The 23538-nt window shown below is 38.1% G+C and overlaps 1 protein-coding gene across 3 annotated transcripts; it reads right to left on the bottom strand.

The window, feature by feature from the left end:
* Nucleotides 1-14262: 14262 nt before the first annotated feature.
* On the bottom strand, nt 14263-22887 carry VIP (vasoactive intestinal peptide). Of its 3 annotated transcripts, none has more exons than XM_006093865.3 (7): nt 22657-22887; nt 21355-21469; nt 19566-19688; nt 18519-18623; nt 17649-17780; nt 16759-16846; nt 14263-15093 (listed from the first exon to the last, which is right to left on the bottom strand). In XM_006093865.3, exons 2-6 carry the CDS (start codon nt 21459-21461, stop codon nt 16801-16803), a joined length of 513 nt encoding a protein of 170 aa, XP_006093927.1. In that variant the 5' UTR covers nt 21462-21469; nt 22657-22887; the 3' UTR covers nt 14263-15093; nt 16759-16800. The 3 variants fall into 3 exon arrangements, with proteins under 3 accessions (XP_006093927.1, XP_014315589.1, XP_023613971.1); XM_014460103.2 differs by having other exon boundaries at nt 21355-21463; XM_023758203.1 differs by lacking the exon at nt 22657-22887 and adding an exon at nt 22510-22529 and having other exon boundaries at nt 21355-21463.
* Nucleotides 22888-23538: the final 651 nt, after the last annotated feature.

The raw sequence follows: 23538 nt of genomic DNA, 5'->3' as shown, positions 1-23538 counted from the left end.
GGTGCAAGAAATCATATATGGACTTCCTTTGGATTAAACAGACACTACTCTCAAATAAGGCCCAGGTTGAAAACTATGAGAAGATATCAGAGAAGTGATTTTCTGGGCCAGGGGATGACAAATGGACTGTGAACTCAACATTTTCCATAAGGCAACCTGTTTCCCACAATAAGACATAAAAGACAAATCAAGGAGAAACAAGACCACTGATACCAACAAAATGCAATAGATCGTCTCAGAAAGTTCACAGGAAATATCCTGTGTCTCCCTGAAAATGTCTAATTCTGAATAGAAATATGAAAATATGTTGGCTTTTTCAAGGATACTTGCTTATGAAACAGGGCCCAGGGTCTGCAGCAAGAATTCACTTCTTCACTAGTTCAACAGCCATCTCTAAGAAAATCAGATGAAAAGCAGAAATGAAAGCTCAGAAACTGTCCCTAAACTCCACATCCACCTCCACCATCCTGTCTTTGATTGTGGTTCACATCCAAACATCTTGAAAGTACATTTTGCCCTCACAATGTCTGGTATGTGCTCACAGCATTAGCAAGTTTGAGTAATAAGGTCTTCATTACTCTCATGCCTACCTTTACTCTAGATTTTGAAACCTATGAGGAATTCTTAAAAAATTTATTCTTTAGCAAAAAAAAAAAATGATATATGGCAACTTTTACTAATAGAGAATGCATTTTTAAGGCCAAAGACCAAAAGATGATGTAAATTAAAACTTTACTAGTATTTTTTAGAACAACAGAAATTCTCTATTTTGAGATTATCAAATTTTTCTGCCTTTGTTTTCCACTATGAACTGAAGAAGAGACAAAGGCTTCTGCTTATGGCTCTGTGTTTGCGAATTAGCTGGATTTAGGACGTAGCATTCATCTGTGAAAGAAGTCAGATACTACCAAATTAGTTCACTGACATTTGAGACAGGGATAGAGAATTTAAAATGGTTAACTTAACACGTTAGCCACAGAATCTGTGGAAGGAGCCTCAAATAGAAGAAATTTCATTGTGTTAGGTCAGAAAATCTGAATTTAAAAAAGATAAAATTGAAGTAACAAAATATGGAATAATTTTTTTCGTACAACATTTCTAAAGTAATTGCATCTAAAAGTCCTCGCTCTCAAATCAGAGTACTTTGGCTTTTCTATAATTGATTGGGATAATCACTACTCGTACTTTTTTCCAACTTGTTCATTATTCCAGGATTTTTTGACCAAAAAACAACAACACCATATTAAGTAATGAAAAAAATACATTTGCTGTATTCTTGAGCATTCAAATTACACAATTTCAATTATATTTGTTTTCTCTCTTTTTGGCAATTAAAAATATTGTAGAATATATTTAACATGTATTCTATGTTACGGTAAATACTGTACATTGATAAATCCATATTTAGATATAGGTTGATATATATATATATATATATATATATATATATATATATATATATATATGTTTATATTAGAGGCCTGTTGCACGAAAAGATTCGTGCAATAGGCTTTCCCTTCCCCTGGCTGCTGGCACCAGTTTTCCTCTGGCACCCGAGACCCAGACCTTCACTCTGGCCACCGCCTTCCATCTTTGCTCTGGACACAGTCTTCGCTGTGGCTGGAGCCTTCAGTCTTTGCTCCTCACTCCAGCGGGAGTCTTCAGTCTCCGGCCAGAGCTGCTCCTGTAGCTCCTTCCGCCCCCCACCCTCCCCCTCATAGCTTGATGGCTGCTTCGCCTGCAGACCTCGCCGACAGGCTCCTGGGTTCCAGGAGCCGCCTTACCTCTAGCCCGGCTTTCCGATCAAGATCAGGGCCGCAGGCAAGGCGGCTCCTGGGTCCCGGGGGTGCGGCCTTGCCTGCGGCCCGGCTTTCCGATCGCAATCACCGGCTGGGGGGCGGGCAAAGGCGGCCCCGGTTCTCCAATCCAGGCTCTTGCCTGCCGCCTGGGTTTCTGATCACCTTTCTTCTGTCCTTCCCCTTTCGCCTCCCATCATTGCACCTATGTATGCAAATTAACCGCCATCTTTGTTGGCGGTTAACCACCATCTTTCTTGGTAGTTAATTTGCATATTGCCCTGATTAGCCAATGGAAAGAGTAGCAAATATACGGTCAATTACCCTGTTTGTCTTTTATTAGATAGGATATATATATACATATATATATATATATATATATATATATAGAGAGAGAGAGAGAGAGAGAGAGAGAGAGAGCAATTATAATGAGCAATGTATAATGGACCTTATGAGCAGCTTTAGGAAACTTTTTGAGATTAATTTTGACTTAATACTATATTTAACTTATTTGCTAACTTTTAAAAATAATCCTTAAGTACAATATAACACTATAACAAATATATCCTTGCAATCAGTTTATGCAGTTTCTACCACAATGCTACATTTATAAGAGAGTTTCCTCTCTGCATCTATGTGTTCCATTTTTTTTAGATTCCACATATAAGTGAAATCATATAGTTTTTTCCTCTTTCTGTATCTGGCTTATTTCACTCAGCATGATGTCCTCCAGGTTTATCCATGTTGTTGCAAATGGCTGCATCTCTTTCTTTTTCAAGGCTGGATAATATTTCATTGGATATATCTACTCTAATTTCTTCATCCAGTCATCTGTCGACAGACACTTAGGTTGAATGATGCTTTTCTGTTTGAGAAGACCACACCATTGGAAAGGAAATGCTCTTCATTTTTTAGCAGAAGGATGCTAGTGTTGAGAGTAGTGAGGGTGATTTGGGGGTTATGGAGGCTATTAAATAAGATCCAATAGTAAAATAGTAATGTCAACTTTCATCATTGTATATTTACTATAGTCATTAGGTAAATGATCAAAAATGAGCCAGCACATTGACCAAATTTGCATTTGTTATTGTTTTTCAATTAAACACATACCCCCCCCCATTGTCCATTTTGACTATTCACTTAATGAGATGTCAGCTGATGACCCCCTAATCTTTGAAATACAGGTAAGGTTGCCTTGGCATTTCTTCCAACCCAGTGTATGCCCTTTAAAAGTCCAAATCTTCCGTAAAATTTCTACTAGATGGCAACAGGTAAAATATACATGCACCTTGAGCTTTAATCTCCTGCCCTGGTCAAATTAATTCAAATTATGAGTCATCTCATTATCTCACAATCTTTATCTATGGTTATTTACTTATTTTTATTTTGTTTTGTTAATCCTCATGCGGAGATATTTTTCCATTGATTTTTAGGAAGAGTGGAAGAGAGAGGGAAAGATAGAGAGAAACATCGATGTGAGAGAAACACATCGACTACTGGTTGCCTCCTGCATGAGCCCTGACCAGAGCCTGGGCCCAGGAGGAGCCTGCAAACAAGGTAGGTGTCCTTGACCAGAATCAAACCCAGGACTCTTTGGTCTATAGGTCAATGCTGTATCCACTGATCCAAACTGGCTAGGGCCAAGCTTTGTCTATGGACAACACATTGATTCAAACATGAAATTTATCTTGATACTGCTATCTACGACTCCTCCCTCCAAACTCTTCTGTGGACCTTTGGACATAGAATAGACACTATAATATTTGGTTGTGAGGACAGAGGAATGGTCAGCATTATGACACAGTTTCAATAGATATGTAGTCATTCCAATTCTTGAAAGTCCTTTAATTGCCCCAACTCTGAGATTCGTGTTCTGCTTGTTGCTCTCCAAATAGTGCCCAGAGTAATGACTTCTTTCTCTCCCTTCTGTTGCTTTTTTTTCCTTTCTTTCTCATTTTCTCCCTCTCTCAAAGCATCAAAACAAAAGCAAAAAATAAAATCACTCTGCTGGAAAGCAATTTTGCCCTTTCTCATACAGCCGTGATTCCTAATAATATCTGGATCTTGGAGTTCCAAACTTTTATAAAAGCTGCTTTGGGCATTTGCCTCTACGAAGAATGTTACTTCCCTTGAAATAATTCTTATGCCACCCGGTTGGCATGACTCAGTGGCTGAGCATCGATCTATGAGCTGGGAGGTCACGGTTGGATTCCCAGTTGGGGCACATGCCCAGGTTGCGGGCTCAGTCCCCAGTGTAAGGCATGCAGGAGGCAACTCATCAATGATTCGCTCTCATCATTGATGTTTCTGTCTCTTTCTCTCTCTTCCTTCCTCTTGTAAATCAATAAAAATATATTTAAAATAATAATATTAAATGGTAAAAATTTCACCAGTAAACCTCTTTACCCCTCCTGCTTCTTATAAGGATCAACCCTCTGGATAACATTAGAGAATTTTAGAATGAGATGGTGAGCATACAATTTTTCCATATCTTTTCATTTGTGAGCAAATGGATTGTTAGATAAGAGCCATTTCCTAACATTACCTGATGAAATGTATGACTGTTTTTTTTTTCCATTTGGATTTAACAATATATAGCAAATAGTAGTAATAGATGAAGGATTAGTTAAAAGGTAAAATATCTTACTACCCATCCTCATAAAGTGCATATATACAGAATTTATTCTTTACTCAATGTAATAACCTCTATTTACCAAGCCTATTTTCAATTATGACTCTGCCTCATGGGAGAAAATGACTGCTTACATACTCATATTATTTCCACACAGTCTACAACTATTCTTTTAGCTGGGTGTCAGCACACAGTTTGCACTAGAGCATTCATACAGGCAAGCCTGCAAGAAATTGTCTTATCTAGATACATAGGAAATGGTATTTTAATGTGTCTTTTTTATCATCATCAAAAAGAAGTAGTTGCTAGTGCTTTTCTGCCAGACGTAATAGAGAAAGCTGGCTGATGGTTAAAGGACTATGAAAGTCTTAACCGGTTTGGCTCAGTGGATAGAGCGTCAGCCCGTAGACTGAAGGGTCCCAGGTTCGATTCCAGTCAAGGCCATGTACCTTGGGTGTGGGCACATCCCCAGTAGGAGGTGTGCAGGAGGCAGTGATCGATGTTTCTCTCTCATCGATGTTTCTACCTCTCTATCCCTCTCCTTTCCTCTCTGTAAAAAATCAATAAAATATATAAAATATATTTTTTTAAAAAAGAGAACTATGAAAAAGGAACCAACAAGGCTGGGAGCAATAAAAAGAGGGTGTGGCTTTAAAGCAGAAATGATGCCTGAGTTGGTTCAACCTTAACACAAAGGAGCTGGCCTTTTGTCCTCTTGGATCAGTCAGTTATTAACCTCTGACTCTCCTCTGAGAGTAGGGAGTGATGAATGACCTGTTAGATGAGGCAGCATCCATTCAGCCCAGGGCAATTCTCAGGCAAAGGATGCAACTGTGAGGTAAGCAGCCAACCCTCACAGAGTAGCTTGGGGTTGGACTCTGCAGCGATGCTGTTAGGACCCACCCAGATCACCGGCACCAGCTCAGTGATCGCTACAGATTCCATGATGCCAACCCCAAGCTGCTCCAGTCTCCATGGGTTTTTCCCAGCTTATAACTCCTCTACTCATTCTTCACAGAGTGTTTCAATTGGTGCATTTCACTATGCATATTGACAATTTTACATATGATACTTTATCCCACTCTATTTCTTGGTGTTTGAACAATAAGAATTGGGTAACATTTATTTTTCTCACAGTTGAAGTCATGTTGAACTAAGGTGTTAAAATGTAATACACTCAGTAATTAGTGAAGTTAACAAAGAACCTATGGTATGTAACTACTAATATGATGCTTCTTTTAGTCTTATCATACATACTTTACTTATTATAGACCAAAAGAATTGGATGAAATAGAAATAAATTGAAAATTCAGATTCAACAGAAAAATATGAATGAATAATAGAAATTCCATATTGATAAAGATCAATTATTTCATGCAAAGTTAAAACATTTGAACAATTGACAGGGGAATCTATTTACTATTCTCCATTTGGTAAACTGTGAAAGATAAAAGACATTAAATTTTTTTAAAAAATTTTATTGATTTCAGAGAGGAAAGGAGAGGGAGAGGGAGAGAAATATCAATGATAAGAGAGAATCATTGATTGGCTGTCTCCTGCATGCCCCACACTGGGGATCAAGCCCGCAACCCGGGCATGTACCCCAACGGGGAATCGGATGTAACCCCTTAGTTCATAGGTTGACACTCAACCACTGAACCACACCAGCCAGCTGGGCAAAAGACATTACATTTTTAAAAATCTGAAAACACTGTATATTTTATAATTGTTTGTATTTGCTTAATACATCCATAGAATGTATTCTTGGATTGTTTTCTTGTGTTGAACAAAAGCTAGGAAAGTAATCAGAATTGATAACTGTATTTTTAAAGGAAGCAAATAGAACTGGATGATCATCAGAATATATGAGGCAATTTAGATAGAAAATGCTAATGTTCCAGAAGGCTCAGAAACTGGCACCCCTGTAGACTAGGAGGAATAGGTCTTTATTCACTATAATGGAACAGAGAATTGCAAATACAATCATGTAATTCATAAGTGCTTCCCACTTGACCTTTTAAACTGTTAAATATTTTAGACATTGAGGCAAACCTTCAATGAGACTCAAATGCATAATTTAGGTGAGCAGGTGTTTGTTTCTGTAGTGTCATTTCAAAACTTCTCAGTGTAGAATCAAAGGAAGTATGTTCCGCTCACAAAGAATAGTTTAACCACTGCCACCAAAGTGCAATCATGCAAAAAAACTTTTATTTAATTATTAGCTTCACAAGGCCCAGCTCCCATGGGATTCTGTCCTGGTCCTCAAGGTAAGAAGTTCAAGTGAAAATAGAAAGTGCTATTGTGTTTCGGTATCTCTGAAACGCTGGGGAAAGAGGTGACAAGTTCTTAAACTCACACAGCTGGACAGAGCTATCAGTAAAGAAAACAGCAAGACTTCAGTATCTGAAGGTCCCAGGGAGTCAGAGACAATTTTGTCACGTGAAGGGCAGCGGACAGTGGCTACACTTCCGTGGCTCCATCATGCCCAAGGCACCACTATAAAGTTAAGAGGGCTGAATGGTGAACACACATGAAATATTTCCCAGGGTTTTCATGAAAATATTGGAAGCAAGAATCTGCAAATAATGCCTAGAGACCCAGAGAGTTTAAAACATACTAGAGACTATCTCAGTTAGGATTTTCTGTTTGGAAACTACTTATAGTGACTCGGGTTATGCAACCGAAATGAAAACCATCAGAGGAGCAATGAGGCTGGAGAGGGGGATACCTCACAGAATAAAAGGAAGGCAGAAGTATTGGGCGGGAACTGGTATAGCTGTGGGCACCTATAGACGGCATTTAATAGGACATTAAATAGATTGTATTCAATGGACAAAGAAGATTCTCCCAAAGATGGAAAACGTAATACTTTCAACAATAAAGATAAATTAAAATAAGTAAATAAATAAATAAATAAATATCAACAGAAGTGCAACTCTAAACTTACAGGATAACAAAGTTAACTAATTCCTGCTTTATTTTATTGGAATAGGGAATTTGGGATTTGGAAGGGCATAGGTATGGTGATACTGATGAGAGCACTGGGATTTTACTATACTAGAGCATGGCTTTAAAATAGTTTTAATGTTCTATTTACCACATATTTTCTATCAAGTTTCTTCATTTTAATTTTAGCTCTAGTAACAAATTATGAACTGAATTGAGTTCATTAAAATGAAATAGAACAGGATGAATTCATGTGGACGAATCCAAAATTCCCAAACAATTTTCTGAGGTCTGAATCATGATTAGAATTTGAGATTGGAGTCCTTTTCATCTGGGCTGAATTATACATTTCACACACAAACTAATTTGCAGATCATTCTTTCCACCAAATTCTACTTTGTGATTTCCTTGCCAGCATTTCTGGCATAATAAGTGAGAAATAGCTTTAAAAAAATGTATAGGAAATCTAAGCATGGACCCCTAGAGACAACCACTTGTGTGAACCCATGTAGCTATGTTTTGGGAAAAAATAAGTGCCGAGGGTCAATATTCACTGTGTTTTAGTCAAACTGGAGCCAGGAAGAACTATTTCTGTCTCTGAGTTGAGCTACGTTGGAAATAGCAAACACCGATCTTTGCGGTTTGTCACAGGAACAGGAATGAATTGTTGACCAAGGCTGAGGCAGGCTCTTGAGACCAGAGGTGCTGGCCCAATGCTGGCAAAGGTCAACGCCAAGAGAGACCATGTGCGAGTCCTGATTCCGGGAGGTCCTGAGCTGCAGCCTGGCCCTGGGGAAGGAGCCCTGATGCTAGCAGGCTCCTGCTCTGATACCCTCAGTGTTTGATTCCTGGAAAAGTCAGCCTTGCTTCTGTGCCTGCCCGTGGATGCAGTTGTGCAGTACCCTGTCTAAGGATTCATTCGGTGTCCTGAAGCGAGTTATTCTTGAACATTCTAGGCAGCGAGGTTGATGTCCTCATGACTCCTTGATTCCGTGGGGGAAGCTGGCCTCTGTTCTTTTTTGTGATACCTCAAAACCATAAGCAGGCAAAAATAAGTAGGCACTAAGTAACGTTAGCCTATGACTATGTGCTTCAATGATGTGCTGTGAAGTTCACTGTGGTTCTGGAATAGGTTCTGGTCTCAGTTCTATTCTGATACTTCATTTTCATAGTCATAGACCGAGGCTTCCTTATCAAACCCAAGACTGGGTTTCTGGCTCCCATTGAGGATGTATAGTGACATCAGAAGAGAAGAGAGGTCCCTAAAGCATTCACCTTGGCATTCCAAAGCCACTCCAGTCCATGGGCCAGCTCCTTCCCAGCACTGGGAAAGCTGGAGAGCACGTGCATTGTTATTTGCTGGTCATTCTTCCTTTAGACTCATGTTTTCCGGCTCATAGTGGGTACGGGAAGGAAGAGGCAGCATTCAGCAATTCTTCTCATCACAAACACAGTGAGTAATGACACGAATTTTCTAGTTTATTAGCTAACATGTAGAAAGATTTGATCACCTGGACGTTATGCAATGAGAAATTTAGCCCCCACTATTAGTACCCTACTGAGACCCATGGAACACTGAAAAAAAATATGCTATTTCTGCTGTATTGTTTGTTCAAATATATTTTTAATTACTGATATATACGCATTACTTCCCCCCAAACGTGGGAACTTAGGCAAAAACTCAAATTTGCCTTTTCACCCACAATTCACTGAATTTATGTGATCCACATAATATTATTTTAACACAAATTAGTTGTATTGTTATTCAGTTTCTAAACACGTTTTCAGTTATAAGCAACTTAGCAGTTATATCCCAAAATTTGGTAAATAACATTTAATTTGGTACATAATATACTACTTATATTTTATTTTTAACTTATTATATAGTTTCTTCTTAATGTTTTATAATAACATTATTATGGCCCATACATGGGACCCAACTTGACTATCACCTATATTATTTACATTTTTTTATTAAAAATATTTTTTATTGATTTCAGAGAGGAAAGGAGAGGGTGGGAGAGAGAGATAGAAATATCAATGATGAGAGAGCATCATTGGTTGGCTGCTTCCTGCATGCCCCCTACTGGGGATGGGATCAAGCCCACAACCCAGGCATGTGCCCTTGACCGGAATCAAACTGGGGACCTTTCAGTCCACGGTCCGACACTCTATCCTCTGAGCCAAACCATCTAGGACTATTTATCATTTTGCTTTTACTTTGCAGGTATATTTTCAGCCTAATACCCCTCTAGTAAACTATTTAACAAGAGCTGAGAACTTTAAATGGAAATTTTCTCAGTTGTATTCCATTACTACCTGCACACTATTTCAGACTTTCTCTTTTATACTATATTCTCTTTTTTTTACCTATGCCTGCTGCTCTAAACTTTTATCTCATTAAGGATGAGATAACAAGGATATGACTAACGTTTCTTTATCTGTATCAAGGTAAGGAGAAAGTATCTTTGTAGTCTAGGTATTTTAACCAAAAAGATACATAAAATGTAAATTAGAAAATATTACCTAGCAAGGCCTCATGGAAAGAACATTTAAGAGACAAAAGGAAATCTCGGGAGATTTACATACATTTTCCGTCACTGGAACAAATGAGGTTAACATGTGGGTAGGAAAAGAAGCAGAGCAAGTGGCCCCAGTGCATGAAGCCACAGCTCTAGAAAACAGAAGAGCCAAAGAGAAAGAAGCAACATTATGAAGCCAAGGCGAGTTTCCAAGGAAGAGAAATAGAAAGAGCACAATTGTGTGGGGGAAAATGAGAAAAGTTAAAGTATGAAAGGAGACACATCTTGCAGGAGACCTGCAATTACAGGAAGCAAAAGAGAAGGACGGAGTGAATGTTTTCTCCCGATAGTAGGGAGAGAAAGCTGTGGGCAGAGGGTAGTGACAAGGCAGATGCTTTAAAGGTGCCTGTTCCCCTCCCTCCGTCAGACAATGGCAGCCGCTATCAGTTAACCACAGTGTGGAGCACCGAGCAAACAGGCAAATAAAACATCGGAGAGCATTTTTCTAAAATCTAGATCTAATAAAGTGTTCATCGCCAAGGGTTCTCAGTTATTCATAGACAGTATTGGAGAATTCTTAGTTTCTGTCTTCAAGAAAGCCCGTAGAATGGACTCTGTATCTGAAAATCAGAAACTGTGTGGTGTGTGTGTTAGTTTAATATTAAGGTAGCAAGCGGTAATGTTGATAGTATATAGTTTTTTTACATGGTAAACAAAAAATGTTCTTTTGCTGATAGCTCTTGTACTGCAGATACCTTAAAATAAAATTGAAAGGATATTGTGTTGGTAATTGTGCATTAGATATTAATTTATAAATGTAAGCCCAATTAAAAATGAAAGTTTTTTTTCCTGAGTTAGAATGTCAAAGCCACAGAAAGTATTCCACTCAATAACCAAAGCTCTGAGATGAATGCTGTTTAATACATTAAACCAAGACCTTTATAATTCAAGTCATTTGTGAATCAAGAGGCAACATCTTTAGATTGCCATTTTAGAAATTATTGCTAAAAAAGACCATTTGTATTCTTTTAGGCACAATGATCCGTTAAATGGTATGCATTTTTATGGCAAATCCAACCCTCCCCTCACCCCCCCAAAAAATTCTGCTTTACCTAACTCACAGGGAGCGTTAGGTTGCAGCTGGAAACAAACCCTCAGGGAGCAAAGACAGGACACATTGGAGAGAAGGAAGATTGGGAAGTGGGTTATCATGTGGGAGGGAAATAGCATAGAATGAGACCATCACCAGTGCAGTCTTTCTGACCCTTGGCAAATTCTGTCCAATTCCAGACAGAGATCAAGTTCCAGAGAGAGAGCTGGGACACAGAAGGAAAAAGAGGGGCTCCAACAGGTGGTCTTTGGGGCCAATTCAGTGCCAAAAGGAATCCACAGTTTGGGGTGCAGTGAAGAAAGACATTTATTCCATGCAAACAGCTCAAATGGGACATAGCAGGGCTGCGAAAGCAGCAAGGCCCTGGGCCAGGCCCCTCTCTAGACAGCTCTGCTCTGCTCTGAACTGTTCCAGCAAGACATCTTCCATGTTTCATTTTCAATGTTTCAGCTTTAGCCTGGGAAATGCAATCTTCAGTCTTTGCTGGAAAGGGCAAATATGTTCCCTCAGTCAGAGGGGAGGGGGCTTATAAGGCCAGAAGTCCCCTCCTCTGATTCCTCATGCAAATGAGAACTCCAAATATGCAGTTTGATTGGTCCAAAAGGCACTGTCCTAATTGGTTAGAATGGAACCACTCTGATTGGTCAGTGAAGATGCTGAGGGGGCTACAGCTGTGCTCCCACTAACAGGGGAATAGAACTCCAGGAACGCTGTGTGAGGTCTGGCTCAGATGGGCGGGACACAGTGCAGTTCAGTGCTGAGGCAGGTAGTTCAGTGCAGGCTTCTCCCTGAAGTGGTTTGTGTGTCAGGCCCCTGTGTAGAAATGGCTGCTGGAGTCTGTTTTTGTGTGTACCTGTTTTGTTTTGCGCAGTTTTAAAAATATATATTCTTACCAATTTCAGGAGAGAGAGAGAGAGAGAGAGAAACATCAATGGTGAGAGAGAATCACCAATCAGCTAGCTCCTGCATGCCCCACACTGGGAATCCAGCCCACAACCAGGGCATGTGCCCTGACCGGGAATCCAACCATGACCTTTTGGTTCATAGGTCTAAGCTAAACCACTGAGCCACGCCGGGTGGGCTTTTTGTTGTTTATAATTTGAGCCCAGTTAAGCCACCAGGAGCCCTTCTTGTCCTGTATCCTCTTTCTCAGGGTCTACAGGGGCAAAGGCCATGCTCACAGACAAGGTAAGGAAAAGCAAAATTCAGCTCAGGGGAAGGGTCTGTAGAACGCTCAGCAGTGGCTGGGTCTCAGAGCTAGAGTTTTGAAAGCCAGGAGATAGGGAGGATGTGAGTACTCAAGAGAGTGAGGCAGAATGGGACCTATGTGATCTATGTGGCCTACCTCTTCATAACCTCTCTGGCTTTCTCTCTTAGATTGTATCTTCATCATTCTTTGCACTTCAGCTAAATTAGCCTCTTCTCTGCTCCTTGAAAATATGAGGTAAGCCCCAAACCAAGGGCTTTTGCATCTGGAAATTCTGCTGTCTAGAATGATGTTTACATAGAGACTCCCAGCTCATTTCTTTCTGGGCTTTCCTCAAATTCATCTTCTCGTGAGGTCTTCTCTAGGAACCTCATCTAAAGTTCCAACCTTTCATTTCAACACTCAATATCCTCTTTCCCTGCATTAATTTTCCTTCTTAGCACTTATCCCTTTCTAATACAACATGTATTTTCCTTAACTATTTTGTTTATCATCTGTTTCCCTCAGTAGACTATAAGCTCTCTGGGGGCAGGAATTCCTGTATGCTTGGTTCACTGTTATATCATCAGAACTGAGAACAGTGCTGGGCACATAGCCGGTTCCTAATAAATACTAGTTGAAGAAACCAATAAGTGAGCATTATTTTACATAGCAGCTGCTATAAACCTCTTAAAGATGCCTTCTTCCTTGAAAGAACTACACACTTTCCTATTTTTCTGCTATGTTATTAGCTTCTTCTTTCACTCCCTTTTACCCCATTTGTTCCTCAACATACCAGATACTTAATGTTGGAGTGTCTCAGTGTTGTGGGTTGAATTATGTCCCCCCAATCCATATGTTGTAGTTCTAACCCTCAGTACCTCAAAATGTGACCTTGTTTAGAGATAGGGTCTCACAGAGGTAAAAACGATAAAATGAAGTAATTAGCATGGGCCTTAATCTAATACAGCTAGTATCTTTCTAAAAGGGAAAAATTGGGGGCACACACACACACACACACACACACACACAACACCATGTGAATGTCAACAAAGAAATCAAGGTAATTCCTCTATGAGCCAAACATGACTAGGAAACTATCAGAAATCAGAAAGATCAGATTCTCCCTCATAGTCCTCAGAAAGAACCAACTCTGCAAACCCCCTGAACTCAGACTTCTACCTCCAGAACTGAGATAATACATTTTTTGTTCTTCAATCCCTGAGTCTGGTATGTTGTCATAACAGTCCTGGTAAATGAACACACCAGGGATCCAGTGTTGAGATTCTTTTATAGTTACACTAGAGGCCCAGCACACGAAATAGTGCACGGGTAGGGTCCCTAGGCCTAGCCTGCGATGAGGGCCATCTTCTGCCCGTTCGCCAGTCCCCAGTCCCATCCCACTGCCGACACCAACCCCAGTAACCCATTCACCATCTGGTGATCTACCAGAGCCTGTGGGCTGGGGGGAGGGACCAAGATGTTGGCTATTCCACCCGCTCGCCATCCTGAGTCCCACCCCACCACCGACACCCACCCCAGTTCCCCACGGCTCCCCATTTGCCATCTGGTGATTGGAGCCTGAGGGCTGAGGGGAGGGACCGAGAGGTGGTCAATGAACCTCAAAACGACTGGTTGATCAGTCGTTATGGTTGTTATACCATTATGGCCGCTGGCCTTTTATTATATAGGATTTGGTCCTTGATCTCATGACCTGTGCCTTTAAATCTCTTTTATATACTGAAGTCTACCAACAGTTTACCTCTAGCCCAGCATCTCCTCAGGACTCCTAACATATATCTTTAAAATGCCTAAATCTAAACTCCTTTTGCTCTGGAACCTCCCTCCTCCCGTCTTTTTCATCTCAGTTAATAGCAACACCATCCTTCAAGTTGCTCAGGTGATCTACCTTGGGAACATTCTGGGCTTTTCTCTTTCATAGCTCATACAAAGTCAAACATAATTCTACCTCTAACATCACAAAAACGATCTGGCTGGCACTTCAGTGCTTAAATGAGCTACTACTACTATATCCTTTAAAGACTCAAAACGACAGAAATTGTTTGCAATGATAATCAGATACCTTTATTTTCTACGTTTAATTTCTTACAATCATTTTGGAAAAATAGTTGTGTCTCCAAATGTACTTTCACTGACAGAAGCTGGTATGACCAAAACATTCTTTGAAGGATTTTGGGGAAAAAGTACTTAGCACTGGAAAACAAGTTTACATTTTACACATACTTTACACGAGATTAAAGGCGAGGTCCAATGTCAGAAGTAGAGGCCATTCTCCTTCATTGAATCAATAGATCAGAAGAGAGCCTTTGGCATTAGAGATCCAAATTTATGAGATTTTAATCCAGTTTAAAATAAAGGTTGCCTAAAATATGAAAATGCATTACATTTTTAAAAACATCTGTTTTGAAGAATGACTTTTTAACTTGGTTGGTATCCTCTTAGACATTTTGAGGTTTACTTAGCATAGCGTTCTATCTGCTTACCATTCAAATTTGGACACAATGATTATCTGGTGTACTATGCGAATAGTTGAGGAGGCTCTATAAATAAATAGATCAATTTTGCTCAATTACTACCCTTCCATAAAGCCTCTTATAATTGGAATTAACCTACTATTTTCTTATCATTTAATATGTTTTTGTTAGAAAGGGTACACAGCATATGAAATTACAGGATTTCCAGGAGTTAACGACAAATTTAAGAACTCTTAAATAATATTTGCAATGTAAACAACACAGTTATTACATTAGCTTAAAATAAATCACAACATTCACAACACAGTATTTTATTTGGTCTCAATATTGAAGATGTTTTCTTGAATTACTACTTATGTAGAGCTCAAAATGTAATTATATCATCTATCATTTTTCTTCAAGAATCTGAAAAGGAAAGAATTGATATGTAAGCATAAAAGTATTCTCATTGACAGCATCTTAATTTCATTCCCTTATCTACTCATTTAATAAACATCTATTTCTCTTTGCCCCTTATCACTAGTCTGTGACAAGGGATCATGTTGTGGGAAATCAGGAGCACATCTTTCAAAGGACTGATTGTTAGAAATGGCACAGGGATGGGAAGGGGCCCTGTGGCCAGTCAATCATTTGTAATTTTCACCAATGGCTGACCCACAAGATTTGTTGTGAAAAAGAATTTGTCCAAAACTGCACATTTAAAAAAAAAGAATGGAAGATATAATCTCATCAATAATCTTACAATTTACAAAAGACACAGTGAATAGTCCTCTTCTATGTGTTAGTGCCTGCTGTGCTGTATAATGGAATGGAGAGGCCTGCTTCTTATCAACAGTTTTTCAAGAAGCCATATGGGATGACCTCCCTTTTTTGAGCAAAGGAACTCATTTCTCTGAACTATCCATCTATGACCATGAACAGACATGCGCCACACCCCTGACCATGCATGTCCCTTAGAAGTGAAGGGTAATCAATGGACAAAGTCACCAGTTGTGCAGGTGTCTTTGCAGACACCCTGCCCACTGCTGAGGACTCTTATGAAAACCAGGACTGAAATAAAACAATAAATTATAGTCATTCTGATCTTGGGTCTCCTTTAATCTCCTTGACCCCTCCAGGGTCGTAGTCTAGCCTACCTTCATGTTTTAGAAATAAAGCTTTATTGTAACCCAGATACTCCCATTCATTTTACATATTATCTGTGGACAATTTTCTGCTACAGTAACAGACATATTTTTGAAAGAAACTATATATACCACAAAACCAAAAATATTTACTCTATAGGCTTTAGTGAAAAATTTTGTTAATCTCAAATGCTGATGATGTAAAATTTCTTCAAGCACTTGCCAAATATTGTAAATACATTTTAGGAGCTAATATAAGCATTAATGTACTCAGGAAAAATGTATGCCTTGTATCTACGTGTACATAAAAGTATTTGTGTTAACAAGCTTTTTATATAGCAAAGAGAAAACCTATTTGTGTTTTCTCTACTCAAAAAATTATTTTACAGTGAATACTACTGGAGTCATAGTACACTTACTTTATAGGTAAAAGAAGCTGAACTTGACTTTTGCTGCCTGAAGCTGGCTATGTTTCAGGGAATACAATTAGACCCAAAGTGCATTGTATTTTCACAATAACAAACCTTGCTGTAATTTGGGGGCATCTCCCTGTCCTTAAATAAGATGCTAGCAGTCAATCGTGGAATGAAACCTTAAATTAATAACAGCAGCCTGGCTGGATGCTTGATAAGAACACCAGTTTTTCTCATTAGTGTGAGTCAGTCTCTGCTGTTTTAAATCTTGTCAGAGGGTAGGAATATGTCTGGGTAAACTAGAAGATACAAAACTGTTTACTTATTGTGATTTTTCTCTGTTATGCAATCAGAACCCTGCATGAATTTTAAGCTGATTACTGGCTCATGGTTCACTTCTGGTAGGAGTGTCATTCTTACAGGATGTCTCACTGGGAACAAGTCTAGGATATCTCTTACCAAGCGGCTCTTACCTCCTGAAATAGCTGGATAATTGCTATAAGAATATGATAAGAATGCACAGATATACGCACCATTTGGGACGTTTTCACCAGCTTTCCTAAAGACCTTTCCCATCAGTTTTCTAGCTCTTCAAAAAAGTCAGGGTATTCTCCCTCCGTGCTGTACAGCAGACATAGAAAATTGTGCATGTTAAGGCTCTTAGAGAAGAAAGCATCTAAATAAATGATATTGTGTAACCTATGCTATTCTCTGTCCCCTGTAAAGTGCTCTGGGGGCTCAATAATTACCATTCAGTTTAGTTCTTACCAGTGAATGATTTGTTTTAAAAGTGTCTAAAATCAATCCTACACAATTACAATCTGGTGGGCAAAGAAAGTCATCTTGTATGGCCTCATCCAGCCAGGGTCGTCCTTAATACTCACTTTCTAACCAAAAATAATTGGAATAAAAAGAGAGCACCCCATTCCCTGTGTACTGTGCTCCAATATCTACACACCCAGACAGTCTTGGGCTTCACTGAACGTCAGAAGACAAAATAACTCAGAGCTTCATTTGATAAAATAAGGGAGTTAAAATGCTCATACAGGGAGTTCCATGTGATGCCAAATTGCTAGAGGACTGGGATTTCCATAGTTTAAAACCAGCACTTTTGTTAAAACTTGCTTCCAGATTCAAAACAGATACCTCTATAGTCATCAGTTTTAAACCTGGAGACACAATAGAATCAACCAGGGAGCTCTGAAGAAATCCGTATATCTAGAGCTATATCCGTAAAGGCACTAATTCCTGGCAATGGGTTTGGGTAGGGCTGTGTCCAGGGTTGTCTGATGGCAGCCAAGGTTGAGAATTACTGCTTCAGAGTATAGATACTGAGACAGGGACAGGGAAGGCTCCCTTCTGTAGCTTCTATTCTAAAAGTCATTTATAAGTTCACGTTTTAGCAAGTTATCTGTTTCCTTACCTCCTCTTCCCATTCAGGATTGAGTTCAAGTATTTCTTCACAGCCATTTGTTTCCGGAGGCGGGTGTAGTTGTCAGTGAAGACGGCATCCGAGTGGCGTTTGATTGGCCCCTGGCCTTCCGAGATGTCACTGCTAAGAAATGTGATGGAAATAGAATCAAAGCTTTTTAGCAAGAAATGATAAATACACCACCGTTCCCATTTTTCTTGGTGTCAAATAAAAATGAATTCTAACACCCAATTCATTTTCTATGACAAAAAATACATAGAAAAAAATACACTTAAGCCTAAGGATAGGAGAGTGAGAAATAATCCAATACATGTTGGCACTTACTGGGAGTGTTTAAGACTAAGTGAGCAAACATTTTATCAAATCATAGAGGGATATTTAAAGTTGTTTTCTGCCACTGGGAGTAAATTAATGCTTCTTGAGGAGCTGTGTCATCTAAATAGCGCCATCTAAAGATTCAACTATTGGTCATTTAAAGAAAGAATCTTCCAATGCTTGGTTTGAGCAGGAAGTTAAAAAACAACTACTATGATTAACCTTAACATTTGCTTCAATTTATCCTATGTGTTATTTATTTTTTACCGTGTCTACTTCAATTTGATTGCAGATTTACAAATGTTTTCTCCTAAAGGAAAATAAGTGTGTCTAGAGCCAGTGAGAATTTTACTAGTAAGCCTTATTTCTTTAATCCATGGGACTGGTATAGTTTATTGAATAATATGAATTATTTTTCAATTAAATTAAATATGAACAAAGTTATAAATGTGCAACAAAATTAGTAAATTAACAGTGCAAATATAATTTGCAGATTTAAAAAATCATAATGCGTTTGATAAAATAGTAATAATAAATGATCCTTACCCAGCTAGTTTTCCAACAAGAGAATCAAGATATTTTTGGGCAGAAAGCTGACCCAAGAGTCTACGATAGTCACTGGTGAAAACTCCATCAGCATGTCTGTTATTCCTAAAACAAGGAAGAAAGGATAGCCATTATTTTAAAAATGAATGTCTAAAATATTATTTTGGCTCAATCAATAAAAAATAAATTCATAAACTTATGAAAGCTTCTTATAAAAACTTAAGTCCCAAAGGAGATTTTCTAATAATCGAATTAGATTTCCTAATTTCCTAATAACCTATATTTTTCAGCCCCAAATTTTGAAAAGCAAGGAAATTAGCTTTTGTAGAAGTATATCTCAACATTAAATAATGTTCCCTGATAGAATCTACAAAACAAATTCTTCTCTAAGAAATATTGGTAGGAAAAATATGACATTTAAATTAGTTTCCATTTATGGTGCTTTATTTCTCCTACCCTTAATAATGATAGATATAAGGGGAAACAATCCTGATCGTAACCCCTATTATGTCTTTTGTTATTTCTTCTGCCAATATTTGGAAACAAAATCCTTTGAAAGAGAGGAGCTTAGGGTCTAGCAACCAACTTTTCTGTTCAAATGAGGAAGCTTCTATTCTTTGTCTTTAGTAGAGATCTATACTGTCTATATTTCAATGCTGCTCTTGACAAGTGTCTCTGTGAATGTAGCTTTTACTATTAGACATCTTTTCTTTATGTAGACATGAAACTTTTGCCTTAGAAATTCCTCTAACCTGGAATCCTAAATGGGAAAGTTTTCCTAGAATCAGTGTAATATCTGATGTTGGCGTTTTGTGCAACAGAATGCAAGTGAGTGGTTAGTTCACCCTGGCTTGTTCCATGTTACAGCCTCTGCATGCAAGTCATGTACAGGGGCACACGCTGCCATAAATGTGGCTGGATGAAGCCCTGACACGAGGAAACATGCACTGTTACACTGCAGAAATAGCTTCATGGAGACACAAAAATAAAACACTTATAACTCAAAATTGTGTTTTCTAAAATACTGCTTCATGGAAGTGAACTCACCTGGACGCATCATAATAGGGTGTGTCATTTTCAGCTAATACATTTTGCAGGATGTCAGTGTCTGCTTTTAATGAAGCTTGGTCAGGTTCATTTTCTCCTTCATAGGGTATTCTGTCACCCAACCTATCAGGGGAAAGTACAATAGAAATATAATACATTATTTTATCAGAAGCTTATGCTTATACAATTATTTTAAAAAAGATACCCAAAATCTTGGGAAGTATTGCCTATTCACAAAATATGTATAGTATATCTGATTTAATGGCTTCAGTGGTTTATGAGAGTGTAAATAATAAAATTTTATTTATCCCATAAAATAAATACCATCCCACTTTTACAAGCTGTATGCATCAGGTGTGAGAGCTACTCAGTTCCATCCTATCAGAACATTAAGTAAAGTACACTTCCTTGGTAATAATATCTTCAGGTTGCAAAGTTAAATATCATAAGCACTTAGAAAAAAACTTAATATTCAGTATGAAAACAGGGAGCAAATTGTATGTTTATTGATGTTTAGTATCATTTCATGTGATATGTTTCTCTCTATTGATCACGTCCAAAGAATCTCTACATCTCTGAATACTTACTCAAATTTCATGAATTCTGTGGGGCCTCTGGTTTCTAATCTCATGTAGTAACGTGTTTTAATGAATGATGTAAAGTGCTTCACTGAAAAACTAAGGATAGCCATTCCTATACACGGAATATAACTACACTGCATAAATGCATACACATTTGGAACACCAGCACACTATTAAAATTCTATGTATGTATGTTTTCTCTATTAGGGTAAGACTCTAAGGAATTTGTTGGCTCCTGGGCACTTGTGTATCTTTTGGTGATGTGGTAGCTGGTAGTCAGGAACAAGCAGTCCTCTTTGAGAATGAAGCCTAGTAATCAATGCAGACTTCAGCATTCTTGCGATTGTTCATCTGTGGTGAAATAGCCACTCAGTCAGAATCATTCCATTTAGTTATCAAAGCAGCAGAGATCTGGCTTTAAGCAGACCTTGTGAAGAACAAGAGTTAGTGCCTGTATATAGTGCCTGTAGGTATAGGACCAGAGGAAAGTTTAAGCTAATGTAGTTTTAATTTACCATTTATTTCTTTAAACATAAATTTATTTTATTTCAGATAAAGCTTTAAATGAGCTGTCTTATAATCTATGAACTTAAAATATAAAATACCACAAAGAGAACAGTAAAAACTAAGGATTTTTAAACATCAAAACCACATATATTAAAATTTACTCATTGGGAAAGAGGGTCTCAATTATTCCACAATTCTTAATAATAGCAAATTAATTCTGCATAGATAGAGCTCTCCAACATGCTTCTATATATGTTTTTATAATCAACTACTAAACTTATGATTATTTACTGACTGATCTTAAAAATGAAATAAAATGAGGCATGCCACGAAAGTTCTATTTTCCCATCAGATACTGATCTGAACTGAGATGCTGTATGAAAGCTCATTCCTTATCTAAAGCTGTTTTTGAATGAATGGAAAGTCAAATTCTCCTTCCACCTCGTTTGGAAATGTGAACTATCCTATCCCTAAGACCAGCCCCTGACGCTCTCTCTCTCATGCCCTGAGAGTGCTGCTGGGGCTCAGACTAACCATGGGGACCCGATGTTGAAAAAGCTTGCTTGACACATCAGCCAGGTATTTACTCTTTAAATGAATAATATGTAATTTTTGAAAGTTTGAGTTGTCCAAAACCCCAGAGAGAAAGTTCCCATTTAGATGAAGGAATGTTCAACTGTCTGCACGGAAAGAGAACTTACCTCAGAGCAGAAGGTGCTCCATAAAGAGGCCACGCCAATGTTTGTGAGAAGAGCACGCTGAACAAGAGCAGGAGCAGGAGGAGCCGGGGCGCCCTTCTGGATTCCATCTCTGCACCTCGAAAGGGGGAGCACATCAGACTTCCCATCCACAGACCTCACCTGCTCGGTGATTCTGAGTGCCCAGCAAATGCTGAAGACTCTTGCACAGAGTTTGGAAAGTCTTTTTCATCTTATAGAAACCGTTAAACTGTAATAGTTATTACTTTTTAAATGAAGAGGATTTCTCTTGGTGATGGGCGCTTGAATAAAAATTAGGATCCTTTTGAACTACTGCCTATCTTTCATAGAATGGCCCACGTATACATTGATTGGCTCACTCTTATCCTGCTGGAAATAGCCCTGGGGACCATCTTCTATTACAAAATGGTAGCATCCGATTTTAGTATCCTCTCTAACTGCAAAAGGTGATTATTTTTTCCTACTTTAAGTTTCTGCATCTGATTAATATAAAACTAGGTTATTATACATTTAATAATGAACATGTACATATAAATGTGTATATATAACAGTATAAAATGATTTTGTATATACATATTTTCTTCTTTTAATTGTAGATGTTACCGGTCACGTACTTCCTTAAGCCTGAACTTGAACTTAACACAATTACTGGTGAAAATTGATTCCCCCCCTCAAAAAATTTAAAGCACATATCACCATTGACCTAATTTTTGCCACAGAAAAAAAATATATTAAAAACACTGTGTGGTTTCAACATTTAATCAACTTACACATTTTATTTCTAAATGGTTTCTAGATAGAAACTTAAGACTTCATGGTCTATTTTCTTGCTCTCTATAAAAATCACAGGATTTTTATTTAAAATAAAGAGGAAAATAAGTGCTTCCTAGGTTCACATAACCAACATATGACAGAAAAAGAACAGAACTTAAAAACAAGTCTAAAACTTCAAAAACAAATGTACCCACTGAACCCTTCAGTCAAAAATTTATATACAAGCAAAAAGAAAACCCTACTTGTATGCATTATTTAAACAAATAGTATTGAATAAAATGGCAAGCAGGAAAACCATCCATTAAACAAAAGAATTCAGAAAATTCATGCATACGTGAGAAATTGAGGCATTTCTATCCTTACCAGGTGACTGAGAAACTTCTCTTTTTGTTGCTATAAAGAAAGAAAACTGTAAAAAAAATTTCCAGAGAGAAAAAAATTCAATCTACCCTGAGAAAAGTCCTAGCAGCAGAGAGGGAGTAAAAGAAGAAAGCTATAGTTGTCACTTACCTTGCCTGGGAGTGTTCTGTTCCACAGACTGTTGGAGCTGTCTCAGGTGCTGCAGTCCCGAGTCCAAGAAAGGCTGTACCAGTCAGAGTTGAACCTGAACTTGTACTGGCTAAGGGTTATTGCCAGCAGCTGCTTTCACTCTACCCTGACCAGCATTTCAAAGCCCATCATTTTATAGGGCTTGTACTCAGGGCTGAGCAATCACAAAACTCTGAAAGACGTCACAGCAGCTCTCCCACAGGATGAATAGGGCTTGGAATTCTTATTTAATTTCTGATTTATATAAATATATAGTGAGCATCTTCATGACGTAAAAGAGAGGAAATTTACTTTTCTTTAAACAAAAATAGCTATCAAGTTGAATGTGAAATAGAGTAATCTTTAATTAGCAGTAATGATGTAAGCAAATGAATTTGCGTTATAGTCAGGGACATTGAGGTTCTTTCAGAAAATAAGAATTTTATGTCCAGGAATAGATTTTAAAAGCAACAAACACTTATGGTCATTTTGCTTACAAATGTATAATTTTATTTTATTACAGAGCATCAATTCTTCTAAAGCCTTTATTTTATTTTTATGCTATTCGTGTAGATCCTGATTCATATATTCTTTCTTGGTATCCTCCCTCATTGTTAAAGCATTTAAAACTAATTTTTTATTTTCCATTGTAATAACTTCTTTATGTTGAAACTTCATGTTAATCTCAGTATAAAAGTTTCATAAAGGCTCCAGGCTAGGGTAATCCACACTCTGTAGTAGAAGGTGGTAGTACCACTGCTGTGTGACATTTCTATAGAATGTCATCCTTCCCAATGCACTCTCTCACACAGACTCTCAAATTATTTAAAAACTAAATGATCAGACTGTCTACCTCAAAGAATT

Source organism: Myotis lucifugus, unplaced genomic scaffold (genome assembly GCF_000147115.1).
Source record: "Myotis lucifugus unplaced genomic scaffold, Myoluc2.0 scaffold_125, whole genome shotgun sequence".
Classification (NCBI taxonomy): Eukaryota; Metazoa; Chordata; class Mammalia; order Chiroptera; family Vespertilionidae; genus Myotis; species Myotis lucifugus.
The sequence above is the reverse complement of the archived record's forward strand: the minus strand, read 5'-3'. Positions and strand labels throughout refer to the sequence as shown.